Source organism: Thalia democratica, chromosome 2 (assembly GCF_965202585.1).
Source record: "Thalia democratica chromosome 2, ktThaDemo2.hap1.1, whole genome shotgun sequence".
Classification (NCBI taxonomy): domain Eukaryota; kingdom Metazoa; phylum Chordata; class Thaliacea; order Salpida; family Salpidae; genus Thalia; species Thalia democratica.
In genome coordinates this window covers 43,513,744-43,533,748 of record NC_139166.1, presented here as the reverse complement: position 1 = coordinate 43,533,748, position 20,005 = coordinate 43,513,744, and the positions used below count along the sequence as shown (strand labels likewise).

Sequence of the window (20,005 nt, the reverse complement as noted above, 5' to 3'; positions counted from 1 at the left end):
ACATTTGATTACCATGAAAATTAAAATCTTTAATACCAAGGTATCATTTCAAATTTTTCAAAGAATATTTACTACATTTTTTTTGAAGATGTTAAAAAATGTTTAGTTTACATAATAGTTTGTTTCCACATAGTTTGGTTTCATTTTTTTTTAAGATTAAGTTTTGTTTTGAGTTTTTGTTATAGTGTTTTTTAAGTTTTCCAAAAGCTTGTGATGTCATTTAAGTTTTTATTATTTCAACCAATGATAATGAAAAGACCTTATTGGTGTAATTGTAAGGTAAACATAGGTTTATTTTTTAATAAATAGTTTTAAGTTATTATTCTTATGTTCTTTTACAAACTGATTGTGCCATTTCATTAATTCTATCAACATCAAGTTCTCATTTTAATTAAATAATTTGTGTTTCATTTTATATAAATTAAGTTAAATAAGGTACATAAATTGTCAAAATGACAAGTTTAAAAGAATGTTGAAAAATCACAATATTAATGTTGTTTTTTTGATTTTTAGAAATTGTGAAAAGCATCTTACTAAAAGTAGCTTACTAAAACTAGCTTAGTGAAGTAGCTTACTTAAACACTATAAAATACGATCAAGTCACAAACAAAAGGATCTATAAATTATTCACTTAAGATGTATTAAAGAATAGAGTTTTTTAATAAACCAAAAAATGCAATAATACAAATAGTTTTTAAATCTTCAAGTTTCTACCTTTTTTTAAGTTTGCAGTTATTTTATAGTATTGTTTTGGTAAAAAATATTGTGTTCTAAATTTATTTATTACTTACCTACCATTAAATTTATTCTAATAGTTTAATATTTTTGTTTTTCATTTCTAATTAAGCGTTTTTAATTTTTATTTTAGAATTTATAATTTTATGCATTGATTTTTTTTGTTGCGTAATTTAATATTTTTTGTAGGTGTCTATATATATTTTCAATATAAGTATACTCAATAATATCACGGTTGCCACACATTTAGGATAATTGAAAATCTCAGGAGTTATGAATTAAAAAAAACTCCAGGTGACTCAGTCCAGTTTAGTATTTTTATTTAAAACCTAAGGATATTTTTAGGATTTCTGAAAATCTCAGGCCAGTTTTTTAAGATTTTATATGAGATTTAGTTTCAATATTTTGTTATTTTATAATTGACTTTGTTAAAAAAATGACTTTATTAATTTTGTCTAGTTAAAAAGAAAATTACTTAAAGATTTGAAAAAAAATCAGAATGACTCAAGATAGTTAGTTGGTCACTCAGGATAGTTTTTTTCTCTCTAAGTGTGACATGCTAAAAACTTGAAGAACTGTATTTAATTTAGTTCATTTATTGTGATTTACAGTAAAGAAGTTCTTAAACAAACTTAGAGTTTAAAAGATTCTAAAGTAAGTAATTTGCTGTGTCTATGAAAGTTATGGGAAAACCTACTACATGTTTAAAATTTATTATATAGATTTAAGAAAAAAAAACTTGAAATTAGTTCTTAAATTTTAAATGAAATTTATAATATAAATAACCTAAAAGAACTATCATTTGATTTTTGCAGAATATTTTACTAGAGATAAATTTACTAAGCAATGCCTGGTAACAGACGCAAGAGCATATATCAAGTACGCAGAATGCGTAAAAATGAAATACAAGATGAAATTGAGAAAGCTGGAATTGTTGTTCCACAAGGTAAAATTTTGAAGAAGGATCTGATTAAAATATATGAAAATAATATGACAAAAATAAGTGAATACTCATCTTCTGATTCTGAGAGTGAAATTGATGAGAAAAAAAATAAATCCAGTTCAGAAGAAGAATGGATTCCAGGCAAAGACTTTGCTGAACTTATGGATGTAAATGTTGAGCTTAAATCTATGTCCAATGCAGCAGTTTCTAGATTACTAGATTCATACAAAATTGAACACGGTCCTGTGGTTGACTCAACAAGGCAAGTTTACATGAAAAAGCTTCTGAAATCCATGAAAGAGTCAAAAATACAGCATGAACCAAATGCACAGTCAGAAAATGGAAGTGGTGATGCTTCTGTGAAAAAGCAAGTTTTGAATGTGGAGCAATACAGCTGTGATGATGATGAAGAAGAAGAGGAGGGAGAAATAGTGACTGAAAAGCCAAAAGTTTTAATCCAATGTGAAGGCTATTCATCAAAATCAGCTAAAACAGAAATAGATATACCAGCTCCAGAACACAGTATAAGTTACTCTCAAACTATCAAGGATAACTCTGTGCAAGAAAATATTGAAACCATTTCCAAGTCAGTTGGATTTTGTGAAACAACACTAACAAGACGAAATGTTACTACATCTGAAAAAGTTATCAAAGCTCCTGTTGTCAACACAGAAAAATCTACTTCATGTGTAGTGAAACTTTTCAAGATGATTATGCTTTTGATAGCAACAAGCTTGTTTGTTCTCCTACTGATGGCTCTCCATATTATATTGAAAAAGTATTCTGTTGAGTTGTATTAATTTTTTTTATATTAGCATTTTTAAAATAAAAAGGGTATATCTTTGAAGATTGTTGACTATGAACTTGTAAGTTTTTTGGTAAACAATTTAAACTGAAATTTATGTGGTATAATGTTTATTTTGTGTTAATGTTTTAAGTTTAAAATTTTTAAACTCAGAATTTTATCTAGATGAAAGATCCTAGTTAACTGTACTAGTGGTTAAAATGGTATTTTTCAAATGTTAATTTTGGTTGACAAAAAATAGTTAAACATTTTTTTAATAATAAATTATTAACTATAAAATAGAAATACTAGCAATAAAATTATTTTAAAACAGTTTTTATTTTTAAAACTTATTTTATAATTCAATATTAAAATCACTTGAGAAGTTTTTTGTTCGGATTATATATAGTATTTTAAACTGTTCATTTGTTATGTTTTTAATTTAAGCTCTTGCATAAGTAACTGGTTAAAATAAACTGTGGTAGTATATAGTAGTAGTTACTCTAATAGTTATATAAAGTAAAGTAGTTTATGTTTGAAGATTTTTTATGATTTTACTAATAATTACAAAATTCGTTTATATTTTTATTCAAAATGATTTTAAAAAATTCCAGATTTGAATTATTATTTTCATGTTTAACTGTACTACTACATTTTTCTTAATACTAATATATAACCTTCATTATTTTTGTAGAATCTTTCTTTGTTGATCTTATCAATGTCAAAATTCAACGATTTATTTATACATGCTTGGTTATATGTATTAAATTGTATTAATTGTATTTTATCTCGTTTTTAACCTAGATTTTAGATAAAAATTATCCTCAAATTTTTATTTCATAAATGTTTGTGTGTAGTTTGAGCGTGTAGTATTTGTCAGGTGTTTTCAAAACTTATAAAAAGCTATCACTTTTCATTAGATGAATTTTAATAAAAACATTGGAGTTTTTATATATCAAAAACGGTGAGTTTGTTTTTATATAGTTTGAAAAAATCAAAAAATAAATACTTTTAAGATGTATCATGTTTCATTGTTTTAAGTTGTTAAAAATTTTTAATAGTTATTTTATTAGTTTATAAAATTACTCTAGTTTTATTTTGGATTTGAAATGTTAGTCAGATTTACCATTAAGATTTTAATTAAAACGTCCTTGAAAATGACATTCTAAGAAAAATGCTTTGATATATTTCATTTTTTAACATAAGTTTGTGATGTATAAAGTTTTATGCTATTTTACTTAATCAATTTAATTACTATATTAATTTAGATAACTATTATTTAATAACTGATTGAAAATAATAGTTATAACTGCACTTTTAAGAATGCCTTACTCATTTAGAGTTGAACGTTGTAAGTTTGTAGTTTATGAAACTTTAATAATACTTCTTTTGATGTTTTTGAAAGCTTTTATAATCCGCAAAAACTTATTATTTCAAAATATTGTTTTAAAAGACCTTTCATTCTGATATATAAATGTGTCTTTAGTCTAGTAAGTGTATCGTTCAAACAAAGTCAAGTCTTGTAATTAAGTATGGTATTTAAGGGCATAGGGGAACGAGGCAATATTTGGTTTTACTGTATTCAGCTTTTTGTATAGCAAGGCCAACACTATATTAAAAATATTCATTGCTATCTACTTTTATTGGGTGAATCAGTGTACATGAAAGTATGCTATCTTGTATTCATATATATTTCAAATGCATGAAAATTATTTATACAGCAAATCTGTGATGCACCTATAGTTCATTGGCTGTTATTACTGAAGCCTTTAGTTACAATAAAAATAAAATAAAAGTAAACCTAGTTGTAAGTAGGTCTAAGTGTTATCAAACTCTCATTTTAAAGTTTGCACTATAAAAAGAACTAGTTTATTCCTCTTAAAATTAATTGAATAAATCCTTCAAAGGTTAAACAATTCTTAAATAATTTTTCAAATGTTCATGGTAACCTTGAATATTAGTTGAAAATTTGGTTAAGCTTTGTTATAGAATATTCATTTCACAATTTTAAGTTAAATTTTAAAATACCATTAGTTTTAAGTTTATTTTTAAATTATTTGCTGATATTTTACACTGAAATGTTATTCAGATGTATTTTCTCTTCGTCAGCTTTGTCTGTCAAAAGAACAAAATCAAAAATAGCCATTTCACAAAAAAATTTCAAATCAATTCCTATCCAAGGTACATTTGAATACAAATTACGGCAAATGAAAGATCCTTATGTAAAAAAGTGTAAGGAAGAAGGATATAGGTAAGAACCACGTTATAGTTATTTATGATAAATATGCTTTTTTTTTACCAGCGTTTTGATTAAGCCTATAGTAAAGATTGAAAATATAAGTTTTTTTTTACTTAAGTTACATTCCAACAATAATAAACTAAATAACATACATGTGATTAGCTTTAAACTATTATATAATTTTTTAACAAAAACTATAAATAATCTTATTAACTTTGAGAATTGTTTGAAATAGGTTAAGGGCGTAGATTTTTTACCAGTTGATCTAATTTAGTAGTTTTATTTTAGCTATCGGACACTGTTACCATTAAATAAAATTAAAAGTAATTTTTAGCTATAAGGGTCAGATTAGGTGAGTTCAATAAGTGCTCTATAAGTATTAAAAAAAAACTGTTGCTTCACTAAAAATATATTCTTCATTTTTAAGTAATACTTATCAATTTTCACAGTAAATTACTAGTATTTTGATATTTTATATGAAAGTAATTTTTTGGTTTTGATTTTATTTTAATAACCATTTTATTTACTATTGTTGTAAATATCGAAAAATTCTAACACTCGAAATCTTAAAAACGATGCAAAAAAGATTTTTGAACACTTGAGTTTTGTAGCTCACAAAAAACAGTAGATAGTTTTTTTATGAATTTTAAAAATTTTCAAAATATTATACAGTATATATGTATTGGAACGTTTTTTCAAAAAATGACTATATCTCAAATAAGTTAATTAAATTTTTTATATTCAATAATAACTAATTTAAAGTTAATAATAAAAACTTTAGTATAAAAGCCAATTTTAGTTTTTCTAAAAAAAAGTGTTATTCTCCCTTTTGCTTTAAATCATCAAGAATTTACTTTTTATTTATTTCTATATTTGAAGTTTACAACCTCATAAAACCTAAATTTACGTTTTATTTTAGATGCCGAAGTGCATACAAACTAAAAGAAATCAATGAAAAGCACAAGATATTTAAAAGTGGCATGAATATTTTAGACCTTGGATGTGCTCCTGGTTCTTGGTGTCAGGTTCTTGCTGAGCAAGTCTTTCCTAAGTCAACTTATGATAACAAAGTAGGAAACGGTTTGTACAAAATTAGTACAAATAGAAAAGTATTAATTCAAATCGAACTCATTTGTTATAGTATATATAATTCATTATTGTATATGTTGTTTAACTTTCTTAAAAATAAAAAAATATTTTCTTTTAAAGTTGATCCTGTTTTCTAAAAACTTCAGGAAATCGGTTTTAAAAATAATTTTAAGTTCAGGGTGGCCACTGGCCAGGTCTTTTGCCTGGAACTTGGGAATTGAAAATTTAGTTAAAAAACCTAGAACTTGATATTTAAAAAATAAAAACTAAAAACCTATAAACTGAACTAAACTTATAAAAAACCTCAAATTTTGAACAGTTTTGATGTAATGTAAAATAATTAAATTTTGGTTAGATATAATATAAATATTATTTATAACAACAGATTATATACTACTCACTGTTTTATTTGTAATAAAATATACTAATGTTACAGCATCTTTTTAGTAACTTTATACAAACTCACAACTACTTTTACCTTAGATTTAATTTTGTACTACAAGGTTTTAAAAAGTACTTAAAAAAACCTACAAGAAAATCAGAAAACCTGAAAGGAATTTCTTAAAAACCAGTGGCCACCCTGTAACTTTTCAAGTTTATATAGAATTACTTAGGTTACTACTACTTAATTTTTGTGTAAAAATGTATGCATTTTACGATTAAACTGAACAAATGTGTTTATTTGCTATCTAACATACAATTCAACCTGTGTATATTAAAGGTACAGTTGTTGGAGTAGACTTGACAAGATGTAGTCCAGTTGAAGATGTTACATTTATCGAAGGGGACTTTACAGACATATCAGTGCAAAATGAAATTATCAACTGCTTTAAAGTAGTAATTCCCATAGTTTTGTTTACTAACTTAGTTTAAAACTTAAGTTTTTTGTTGCTGTTTTAAAACAGTAATAAATTGAGATTAAATCACTATGAAACATAAAAACTAGTTTTGTGGTTGAAAGTATTAAATAATTTATTTAAAAGTTTTGAGTTGAAAAAAATCGAAGTACTTTTAGTTAAATTTATTTTAAAGGTGGTTTTAAACTTAATAGTTATAGTTTTAAATTTATTTAAACTACATTTTTTCGTTTTATTATATATAACCTTAAACTTTGTTGTTCAAAATTAGTACTCTACATAAGTTTTATTATCTACACAGTATCTAAATAGAATGTGTTGTTCTATAATTAACTACTACAAAAAACAAACCATGCGCATATGATGCATTTGATTGCATAATCGATTTGTACTTGAAATAGGTAAACACTCATACTACAACTTGTAGTACTTTACAATAGCGTTTTTATCTCACAAAAAAAAGGCTTCTAATTCGTTTAATAAATGTTATGTATATTTTTAAACATTTGTTCTTTTAAAAATAAAGTGTTAAGGGCATAGGGGGGGGTAAACACCCTTTTTTGGTTTTTGATCTTATTTTATATAGTTTTTACTAAGCTACAAGATGCTTTTTACAGATTTAAAAAAATCGAAATAGTTTTTGAGATATAGCCAGTCAAAGTCGAAGCCAACAATAGGATCCTTATGGGAGGCGCAAACTAAAACGGCAAAAATAGACTATTTCACTAAAAATCTATCTTCTCCTACGTTTTTTGAGATAACTACCTCAAACTTTCAGGAAATGTTCCTTGATATATTTAGAAAATTCTGTCGGAAGGAATTTTAAAAAAAATAAAAAATAAAAATTTTATATAAAAAATAAACAAAAAAAACAGTTTTTTTTTTGTTTTTTTGTTATAAAATTTTTATTTTTTAATTTTTTTAAATTCTGTTCCGACAGAATTTTCTAAATACTGCAAGGAACATATCCTGAAAATTTGAGGTAGTTATCTCAAAAAACGTAGGAGGAGATAGATTTTTAGTGATTTCTAGTTATTTGACGTTTTAGTTTGCGCCTCCCATAAGGATCCTATTGTTGCCTCTGACTTTGACCGGCTATATCTCAAAAATTAATTTGAATTTTTTAAATCTGTAAAAAGCATCTTGTAGCTTAGTAAAAACTATTTAAAATATGATCAAAAACCAAAAAAGGGTGTTTACCCCCCCCTATGCCCTTAATGTATTACTACTTTTTTAAGGTTAACTTGAAAAAAGTTTTTTTTATAGAAATGCTTAATACTTTAAAAAGCTAAATTACCTAGGTTATTTTTGTTTATGTGAAATTTAAATTAAGGCAATACATTTTATAAAATAACTTTTGCTTTTTAACTTAACTTTTATCAAGTTTTAAGTAAAGTATTATAATATAAGACTATTTACATTGACTGTAAGTAAAAGTATTGCAGTGTAAATAAAAAAAATAAATAAAACTTAGAGCTTGTTTAACACTCAAATTAGTCTGCTCAAACAGCTATTTAAAAACATTAATTTCAGGTTATATGTTATTAAAAATTACTAATATCAAAAAATTTTCTTCCCTTCTCCAAAAATAATTTGATCAATTACCTAATCGAAATATATAACGCTAAGTTTTAAACATGTTAAATATTTTAAACAAGTTATATTATTTTTGCATGAGTTGTCATAGTTTTGTTTATGTTTTAGTTAAAAAGATTATTAATTTTAGTTTTACAAATACTAAATTACTCTGTCCATTTTTAGGAAGACGGAAAATTCAAAAAGTTGGACTTATTAGTGAGTGATGCTGCACCTAGAGCTAGTGGAATTAAGTCTCATGATGCCATCAAGTTGTCCAACATGATATTTAGTGCCTATAAACTTGCTTATAAGGTGAGTATATAAAAATGCAAACTTTTGTCATCTGTTAAGTCGAAACGGCTTTATTTTGAATTTTATGTCACTGTTTGCTGATAAGGTTTGTTATTACAATATTACTGCCGCACACGTGACTAAAATATGACCGCTTTATCAAAAAATTGTATTAATAATTAATAAGAGAATAAAAAGTTTATTAATAATTTAGCATGTTTTCATATCAATTTGTAATTTTTTTTTTTGATGTAAACACGTGGTATTTACTTGTTATTGAACTGTTCGAGAACTTATAAGCAGTAAACTATTTGTTTTTTGATCATTAGTCAAATGTCATACTGTTCCAGCTACTCAAACAAGACGGAACATTTTTATTCAAAATGTGGATGGGTCCTGAGACGAATGAGTGGAAACAACGTTTGCTGAAGAATTTTAAAACTGTGCAGCTAGTCAAACCACCAAGTAGCAGAAAAGAATCAAGTGAAAACTTTCTTTTGTGCAAAAAGTTTAGAAGATAAGAACATTTATTGAGTATTTTTGCATTTATATAACTTTTTTAAGTGAGTTTTTTTATCTACAGGGTTGCCACTTTACCTGGAAAAACCTGGAATTTGACAATTTAGGCAAAAAAAAACTGGAATTTTTAAGAATTTTAACATGTTCAGTAGTAAAAATTCGGTTTTACTCAAAGATTTTTTATCATATTGATAAAAAAATTTTGTCATCACCAAATTTTTTTTTATTAAAAAACACATTTTAAGTAGCTTTACAGTACTATTTAACACAGTTTCTTACCTTAAATTTAACTTTAAACTAAAAATAGACCCAAAAATGTTTACTTTTAAAAACCTGGAAGAAATTTGAAAAACCTGGAAAAATTTTTAAAAAAACGAGTCGCCACCCTGTATCTATAAATGTTAACACTGCCTCTTTGTTTTGTTTAAAATAGTGTTAGGAAATCTTATATTTATTTCATAAATTATGTTTTTTTATGACTTTCACTCTTTGAGTTTAATAAAACTTTGTCATAGTGTAATTAATGTGTTGTGGTAACTACTTATTTTAACTTAAAACTTAATTGTAGTTTATAAAAAGCATTGAAAAATTATGAAAAAAATAATGAAGTAAATATTTTAAGGAATACTTACTACAAACACTATTTAGATTAGTCAACGTATTGCTACTGAAAATGACCTGTTTTTTAGGTAATTTGTGTCAATTTCCCTCTGATCATATTAAGAATAGAAATAACGGTTTTTAATTAACATTTATAATATATACATAATTTTCACAACTTTTAAACCCTTCAAAACTATTTTAGTTTTGAAATAAAAGTTTAAAAAGTCAGTAATGAAGACGACTTAAGTTAACAACATGGTCAAAGTTCATTAAAATTACTTTAAAATAAACGTTTTATAAAGTAAATATTTTTACAAACCTAATGTTATTTTTAAACTTAAGTTTTACTACTCTACTTGAATTTTTTATAATTTCAGTTTTAATTAGTTTGCAAACCAATATTCCAGTATTTATTTGTTATTGTAGATTAGGTTTACAAATTTCTTAACCATAATTAACAATGGATATTGTTTTATTTCAATTGAGATTTTAATAATGATAAATCAATTTAATAGAAAACTTATTGCACAGTATTTCTTTTTCGTCAATAGCAAGTTTAATATACGTTTATTGTATATAATAGTTTATGACTATTACTTTATATTTATAGATTTAATTTTTATCTTTAGTAAATCTTTTTAACTCTGTTAATAACAATAGAGTTTAAAAACCCAAGTCTTTAAGCATTTAAAACAGTAAATATTGCAAACTTACAAAAATTTAAGTATTACTAAACAGTTAGCTGAAGTGTTGCTTTTTTTTAAGCTTACTTAACTTTATTTATCAAGTTGCTTAACAAATAGTTTATACTGACTTAATTCAGAGTTGACACTTTACCTGGAAAAACCTGGAATTTGACAATTTAGGCAAAAAAAAAACTGGAATTAAACAAATTAAAAAAAAAAACTCGAATTTTGAACAAAAAGTCTAGCAATTTTCAAGTTTGAGTTTTGTTAATTTTAATAAAATAGTTAAAATACTTTGTTTTTATGACTTATAAATCTGCAGTTTTAGCTAAATTTGTTCTTATGGAAAAAATTCAACCTGTGCAAAAACGTCTTCGTGCCAAAGTGTTCCTTCGTGCATGTTTGACTTCTACCCATATTCTATAGAGGCTACGTCTTGAACGCAGTAAGAAAAAGCAAGTGAACGAAAAAAAAGCTAAAACTACTAGAATTGACAAAGCAGAGTTAACAAATCATCTTGAAAATATCTTTTATATCACATAACTTTTAACTCTAAATATACTATATTAAAAACTTAAGAAAAGTTTAACAATGTAATTAACTGTATAAAAAAACTCATTCTATCAACAATAATAAAAACAATACGAAATATGACTAAAAAAAGAGTAATTAAAAATTCAAGTTGTAAATATTTATTGAAAAGTGTTTAGAACGAAGGAAAGAAATGTATACACCTATAAAAAAAACAAAACAAAAACATCTGATACTGCAGGTCAATTGAAAAAACTTCCGAAAACAAAATAAGTTCATCAATGTTAAATTTAAAAAATCAACATTAATATTATTACTGCAAGATAAAATAGAGGCTGCTATAAAATATCATAAAAGATGGAAAAAAACTTAAATAAAAGCTATTAACTACTTTAAAAATGCACAAAAATAAGTCAATACCTCTGAAAGGAAAATTTGTAGAAAAGAAAACGTAAATGTTTAAGCATAAGAAAAAAAAAATCTTTACCACTTAGTGATTTTATATTTAGTTTTTATTTGTTGGGTCAAAGTGCATTAACATAGTAAACTTTTCATGTCTTGAAAAGTTATATTTAGGATCTCTTTTAAACTGCAGTCAATTTAATTTCAAATAAATTTATTTATGTATGTTATATACTTCTCTGTACTTTTAAAAATAGAGAAAAAAAAGTAGTAGAAATTAAACTTACTAAGAACTACATATTTTATAAAATGAATCTTTGTTATAAGTAGCCAGTAACAATAGTATTATTTCAACTATAAAAAACACTTTGTGTTTAATACAGAAGAAGTATGCTTCGGATATCGATAAAAATTGTTTTTTTAGTTGAATCACTAAACAAATTGTTAAGTATTAAAAGAATTTAAGCTCTTTTTAGCAAAACTATGTCTGCCTGATAAGTTCTAATAAGAACGAAGCTGTTCTCGGATATTGTTGCTGATGGTCGTGCGGTTCAGTCTAGTGTAAGTTTTAGTATTAATACTTGTAAAAAAAATTGAAGGTTGTTTACAACTAGTTGCAGGTTAACAATCCCTTATAGAGTATGCGTTTTACAATAAATTAAAACTATTATTAAATTTAACCAATTAAGAAACATTTTAATAATCTAAAATTTATTTCATTGTTGATAAGAACCCTGTTTTTTGCAATAGCGTTGAAAAGTTCAGTTCACAATTTGTAGTTATAAGGTTATTACAATGCTAAAATTTCAACTTTCTTAAAGTAATTATAGACTTTTATAAAAAATCCTTTAAAGACAAAGGCACTACTTGCACAACGCACAGATTTAAAATTAAACTATTCTTATCTACAGCTAAAACATATTTTTTACTAAAACAGCTTATTTGTACGTAAACTTTAAAATTTAAGACCAAATTGTAGCACTGTATGTTTATTTTGTTGTTCTTTCTTACTAATGCTTACCCTCTGATTTTTAGATAAAGATCGCTTGCGGTATTGCTACAGATTGACCTCCTTTTAAGCGTTTTCAAAATTTTCAATACATCTGTAATTGGATATTTTCAGTTGGATGTTAAGTTTTTAAGTAGACCCTAAACTGAAAACAAGGTCCAAGTGATGCCTGCTCGTATTAGATATTAAAACGGACATGCGTATGAAGTAGGTAGGTCTTTTAATGATGATGCTACACTTGTAGTTTACTCTGCTTAAAATCGAGACGGGTCAGTTTTGCACGAAGAAATTTTTGAACGAAGCCACTTTTGCACGGACGGTTAATTTTACACTAGTTAAAAAACACAAATTGTAAGTCTAGGTGAAAATATTACGATAAAAATTAGTATCGATGACTAGTACAGAAAATATATTTATTAATACTGTATTTTGTTTTCTTTTACTTATTTTACAGTATGGTTATTAATATTGTATATAAATTACGTGCATTAATAACCAGTTTGGTAATAGTAATCAAGTAGTAAGAACTAGTATATTAGATTTATCCGTTTCTATTAATGTTATCCAAGAGCAGCTTTATACATACCAGAATCCACTCAAAGGAAAAACTTGAAGTTAAAAACTCTTGTCCGAGTAAAGCTGAAGGTACTTTTGATCGACAATATTAAAGATTTTGAAATAGTTTTACGGTAAGTATCCGCCATAAGTTATTTTTTTATCTTGCCTAAGATAAACCAAAAAAATATACGAATCAGAGTTTAAACGTACTAGACTCACAATTGTGTTAGGAACACTCTGACAGCCTAAGCTTTGCTCGATTAGTCATATACTAAGTGTAAGTGACTAACGCATCAAGAAACATCCGAACACAGTAAATTAGACGTTGTTAATGTCGGTCGATTGAGACTAAATTACATATAGACCTGCGGGCGTGTCGACATTGATAGGCAATTACTTTTTTTATAAGTTTAATTATTGAGTTTTTCAACCATCCAATAATGACGTGAACGCAGAATACTATTTTATAGAAGAAAGAAGAGAACTAAAATAATAACTTTAGAAATTTACATATTTTTTGTTTTTATTTTGTTGTTTTAGAATTGCCGCTAGCAAATCTTTAATATATCGATATGCACATATATATCTAAATCGCAACGTATGAACAGTTTCGGCTGCTATTGGGGAGTAATTAAATTTTGATTTAGTTTTAGTTTTTACTCGTATTAATTAGTTTAAATGTTCTTGTTTAGTTTCAAAATGATAAACTTTGTTTTTATACCGTTATCAAGGTGTACGATTACAGTTTTATTATGCAGTTTTAATCGTTTTTTATTTTTGAATTGCAATGATGTTTTAATGTAACAAAAGCATGCTTATTTGTTTTGTATAACCTTTAAGCCTGCAGTACAAAAAAAGATACGATTCAAATTATTTAGTTCTAGTTAGATGTTCACTGCATGAGGAACTTAAGTACTATATAGATATTTAAAAAAGTGAACAAAGTGTTTATTAAAGTAATACCGGTTTTTAAGTTGTTATCTATTTATTTGGTAAAATAAAAACGTTTAAATGGTTTTGAGAAAGTATAAACAAACAAGCGTAATGAACTAAATTAAAATATATGCAAAATAGAAAATGTACATGGTAAAAAATCTGGCATCAATATATTGCTTATGAGTTAAAAAACTTCGTTTTCTTACCACTTATATTTATATACTTAATAACAAATTTAAACAGTACTCTTTCTTTATTAAACTAGCACATGTCTCTGATACTCTGAAATACTTTCATATTTCTATATATTTCTTCAATTTTCGTATGTCCATTGAAGTATATTAACTTGTTAACAAACAGAAACATGTGTTAGTTTAATAAAGAAAGAGTACTGTTGAAATTTGTTTTTATTAGATATTCCAGTGAACTTGTTTCGCTAGGATCTTTATTAGCAATCGATTAACTTTAAACTTTAAATAGTTATATTTAATAACATAAATTATGAAATTTAATATTTATATACTTAATAAGTTTACTAAATGCCATATACTATCACTCTTTAAATTTTACTTTTTTTATAAGTCAAATACCTACCAAAACGACATTAAATTTATCTTCTTTGCTCTCAAGAATTTAGAGTTGGCTGATACTAGTAAAACAAAACTATTTGCGTTATATATTTTTTAAAATTCAAATACAGCTTTACCAATTATAATTTAAAGTAAAGCTATTAAAATCAGAATCTAAAATTATCTTTTTAGTTTTGAAAATTAATTCTCGTACTAGAATTTTTATGTATTCCATATGAAACTTACGTAGATGTAATAAAAACTTAGTACTAACTACTAAACAGATGATTAAATACTATTTTACAACCAAGTCATTGGTCAAATAGTCATTGCTACAAGTGGCTCAGAAGGTGTTTTACAAGCAAAAAGCAGGCAATAGTTTTGTTATATTTTTGACCCAAGCTTGACCAACTTACTTAGAATATCCTGTCATTATATGTTTTAAAAATGGGAGCCGATCATTTCTAACCCGCTATCATTTCTAACCCGTTCACTTCACTTCTAACCCGATCATTTTTAACCCGATCACTTCTAACCCGATAACTTCTAACCCGATCATTTCTAACCCGATCACTTCTAACCCGATTTACCCCAATCATTTCTAACCTGATCACTTCTAACCCGATCGTATCTAACCCGATTATATCTTACCCGATCAATTCAAACAAGATTATTTCTAACCCGACTATTTCTAACCCAATTTACCCCAATCATTTCTAACCCGATTATTTCTAACCCGATCATTTCTAACCCGATCACTTCTAACCCGATCACTTCTAACCTGATAAATTCTAACCCATTCTACTTGTTTATTTTATTTCTTAATTTTAATCTAGATTTCTTCAAAAACTAACTAGTCTTAATAAAATTATTAAAGTATATTTTTTTAGTTTTATAAAAATATTATTATTTAATGTATTACGTAAAAAACACTGTTAGTATAAACTTTAACTTTAATATTAACTAAAGATAAGTTTAATTATTTTTATCACCTTATTTATTGATGTTTCATCGTACACATTATTTCAATTTTTTTTTTAATTATTTCATATATTTTTGTTCTTTCAATCTACTTTAACAGACGTTTTTCGTTAATAATATACAATTCACTAAATCGTTTACTTTACAATATTTTGAACTATTCTTTGTAGGATTTTAAAGTAAGCAGTTATAACTATATATAAGTTAGATCTTATAATAATTCGGGTGACTTAATAAATTTAACATAAGCAAATTTTAAAAGCAAACCTTTACAATTGTAATATTCAGATACAAAAACCGTTATATTACGGTCTAAAAACTACAATTTAAGTCTGTTGTAAATGTTGTATTATTGCTGACTAATGTATTAGCGCTTTATAGTTAGTTGTTTTTAAATTCATTTTAATAAATTTTATAAATTGTTATACAACTTGCATATGCCTATTGAGATAATCTTATTATGATAAACAAACACTAGTAGAAATTAAATACTTTTGTTATATTAAGTAAAAAAGCCTGATTTTTAGGTATAACCAAGATATTAAAACAGTATGTCGTATAATAAACTGCGTAAGTATATTACGTCGATTGACCGTCTTGATTTCACATCATTAATAAATTCCTACTTAGTCCTAGAGCAAAAAAGTCACTAACAATTAAACAGACATGTTTATTTGTATAACAAGTCCGAGGTTAGTCAAATCTCGCCCAGGTAATCTTCTTTAAAATCTTTGCTGAAATCTATATAATATACAAAATGTTTTAATTACGAATAAAATTATTACTTTAGTAGACAAAAATTTCTTTAAAATTTACTTTAGTAATGACAGTTGAAATAACGTAAGTATAAACGAAATAAGTACTGAAAAACATTTTGAAATAGAGTAATAAATTAATTATAGTTAAATCAAGTATAACTAGGAGCAGAAGTTTATAAAAACTACACCAAGTTTTTTGTTTCCTTTAATCAACTATTTTTTCAGACGATTATTACACGCAACATGTTTACTTTTTATTCATTACAGTAAAGCCAGCTTGAAATCTTTTGACTTTATTCTCGGTGTTTTTTGCACCTCTAAATTTCTGAAAACGGTTTTTGCACCTCTAATTTTCTAGAAACCTATATTAGAGTTTCACAATACAAACAAATTTTATTATTTTATTATAAATTTTAAAAACATATAAGTTAATCAAGTAACTTATACTCATATTTCATATTTAATTATCGCTGAATAATCTTTAAGTTCTTGTGTTTTTGAAAACCTGTAAAACAATAACTTTTAAAAGATTTCAAAAACTTTTTAAAGAAGTTTCTATTACAATCGTTAGAAACTGTTTTTGCAATTTTGAAATTTTTTAAATTTTCATGATAAATGTAAATTTGTTTTTCTCTATATACATCATATTTTGAAATAAAAAAAAAGCAAAACAATAAGTTTTCGACACTTAACTTTTATAGTTAAGTTTATTATACAATATATCTTATTTATTATTAAATATAGTTTACCATTGTCTAAAAGAAAGAAAATTAAATTTAAGTTCTAGTAAATGACGGGTTCTAAATATTGAAAATCGTCTACCTCTACTTTTGACTTTTTAAATAGTATACACTTTCGTTTTAATAACTTAGAATTTAATGATGATAATTTTTAATGAAACCACCATACTAATAACGATTAGAGTAGACTACCGTTTAAGTACGCAAATTGAACCCGATCAAAAAGTGCGTACTTAGCACGGGTAGTGTGTACTTTTTGAAGAAATAGTACAATATGAAATTTAGTTGTTTGTTTTCTTTCTCACAACTAGCCACCAAATAATTAAGCCAAATAATCAAGTCTTTTTATTTTAAATAACATTTAATACATATTTCTAATCTGCAAATTTTTTAATAGATTTAAAAATAATTTAATTTTTCTATAAAAGTTTCTACATAATTAATAAATGTTTATTTACATTTATTATAATTTTTTTATTAGCTAAAAAGTGTTTGATTTTTTTTTGTATGAAAGAAAAACGTTTCAGGACTGTTTTTGTAAGAAAGTTTATATCAGTAGAAACATTTATAGTAAAAGTGCACAATGATAAGATGCTCATTAATTTTTTTTTGACTTTAGTTTTTTGTTGTTGTCGTTTCTTTTTGTATGTTTATTTTGACTTTATAAAATTTGTAACTAGTTTTTGTTGATAACTAGTTTTATACTATGTCACATTAAAATTAGCCTTTCTTTTGCAGATATTCTAAAACTTTTTGAATAGAAAAAATTTAAGAAATTTAAGAAAAATCTAGAGAAATTTAGAAAAATGGATGAAAAGCGTCAGAAAATGACTCTATGGAACAAGTCTAAGGATAAAAGTAAAGTTGCACCACCAAAGCCAACATATGTCTCCCGTGATAATATGAGGGAACTTCTTAGGATTTTCAAAGCTGAAATAAGGATGGATTCTCGATTTTGTCTTTCTTGATAAGTGCGTACTTAAGGCGGGGTGCGTACCAAAAAAAGTGCGTACTTAAGCAGTAGTCTACTGTACTACATTTTATTAACTGTATTATTTCGAGTTTCATATATACTGATATTAATATTCTTAAAAAGTTGTATTTATATAAATTCGCCTTAAATTTGAATGCAACTTGCCAATCTGGTCTCCATACTTAAAAAATGTATACTAACCATATAGAATATCTTCAAAGAAAAAATACGGAGTAGTCTTTAACGGCTGCAAAACTCATTATATTTCTTACATTGACGACTATCAAAACTTAATACTTAATCTTTAGAATACAGGAGACTTATAATTTTCCTAATGCTTTTTAAAACTAGTTAACTACAATTAATTACAATTCCATTTTTAACTTTATTTGAATAATTAATTTAGACGAAAACAAACCTTTGATTTATAAACCTAACGAAAATAAACCATTATAAACCATTGATATAATATGTAGAATTTGGGTAACTCTATAGTTTGATTTTATTAGCAGCGCCTTTCCTCTGTAAATAGTATATAAGGTTTTTCAATATTTTCGATATATATTTTTTCAACCTGTATTCCAATGTACTTTAGATTTTAAGTTTAGTGGTTAGTCAATGCACTTATTTTCTTTTATTTTTTTACAATTGTCTGTACCTTAATTCCAATAATGTTTATTTTAATTGTATCGATTATGCTTTGGCAAAGCGACAAAATAATTGATAAAATATAATGAAATTACAAACGGTTGCACAAATGTACAGAACCTAACTCTAAAAGTCAGGATGTGTATATCCGGTTGAATTTTGAACAAGAAAAAATTTTATTCATGAACTTTTGTAGTTTGTTTGAATACTGACATTCTAGTATGTTCTAAAAGAATTTTATAAAAGTAACCAAGAACCTTCTTTTAATGAAGAAGTGCATAATCTAGACTATTTTGCTGATTGCTACACTAAAATCATTGAAATAATTTACTAAATCAAAACCAGACAGAGTTATCAATCCTTGGTGGGGAGATATGTATCATATAAATTTATTGTTAAACTTTTATTGCGTTACGCCGTTTCCCTACAGAGCAGTTCATCAGACGCTAAAAAAAGCTGAAAACAAAATATACAGAGCGATGAATTGGAAAATAGAAATACACACATAAAAAAAAATTAAAATTTATATTTAAAATATGAGTTTTAATTAATATGTAGTTTACAAAAGTAAAATTTTTAAAGTTAAATTAGTTTAAAATGAAATATAGGTAAGTTTAGTTAAAATAATTTATTAACGTAAGTAATGTACAGTTTATATTAAAAAAGTTTACTAAATCATCTCAATATGTTATGCTGCAATTTTAAAAGAATGTTTTTTTTTTGTTGAAAAGAAATCGGAAGTTAATTCTAAATTGAAAGATTGTGCAACTGTGTTTGATTTTATTGGAACTCACTGATCGATGAAAGAATTGATGTTAAACTTGCTTATTATGGAGTCATAACCAAATTTGTTAAAAAATTTCTCCTTCAAATCTTAAATAAGTCAATTAGTATTATACTTAAGTGTTAAATTCTTTTGCTGTTAATCTATAATTTTTAGATAAAACAATAGTTTTTGATTTTAAAGTGTATAAATTTGCGTCACTTTGTTAAGTGTCATTCAGTTTAAGTGGCCCAGATTTTGATACCTGGGTCTAGCGTTGGATAACAAACTTCCAATAGCAATGAATATCAATAATTAATTTTTAACAAAAGCTATCTGAACATTAAGTTTTATTTTAAACAAAACTAACTAAATTTCATTAAAAAAACAACTTTGTTGAGATTAATTTGTTTTTAAAACAGATCCTTATTTCAAAACGATAATAAACAAATATATCAATACAGATCGGGTTAGATCGGGTTAGAAAAGATCGGGTTAGATATGATCAGGTTAGAAATAATCGGGTTAGAAATGATCGGGTTAGAAGTGATCCTGTTAGAAATGATCGGGTTAGAAGTGGTCGGGTTAGAAGTGATCGGGTTAGAAGTAATCGAGTTAGAAGTAATCGGGTTAGAAGTGATCGGGTTAGAAATGATCGGGTTATAGGTGATCGGGTTAGAAATGATCGGGTTAGAAATAATCGGGTTATAGGTGATCGGGTTAGAAATGATCGGGTTAGAAGTGATCGGGTTAGAAATGATCGGGTTAGAAATGATAGCGAGTTAGAAATGATAATAACCTTTAAAAATAGTT

The 20,005-nt window shown here is 25.4% G+C and overlaps 1 protein-coding gene across 1 annotated transcript; it reads left to right on the top strand.

Moving 5' to 3' along the window:
- The first annotated feature begins 3,292 nt into the window (after nucleotides 1–3,292).
- LOC145829210 (ribosomal RNA large subunit methyltransferase E-like) lies at nucleotides 3,293–9,444 on the top strand. Its single transcript, XM_082936944.1, has 6 exons — nucleotides 3,293–3,426; nucleotides 4,552–4,713; nucleotides 5,621–5,781; nucleotides 6,512–6,624; nucleotides 8,409–8,537; nucleotides 8,867–9,444. The coding sequence occupies exons 1-6, from the start codon at nucleotides 3,383–3,385 to the stop codon at nucleotides 9,035–9,037; spliced, it is 780 nt and encodes a 259-aa protein (XP_082793070.1). The 5' UTR covers nucleotides 3,293–3,382; the 3' UTR covers nucleotides 9,038–9,444.
- Nucleotides 9,445–20,005: the final 10,561 nt, after the last annotated feature.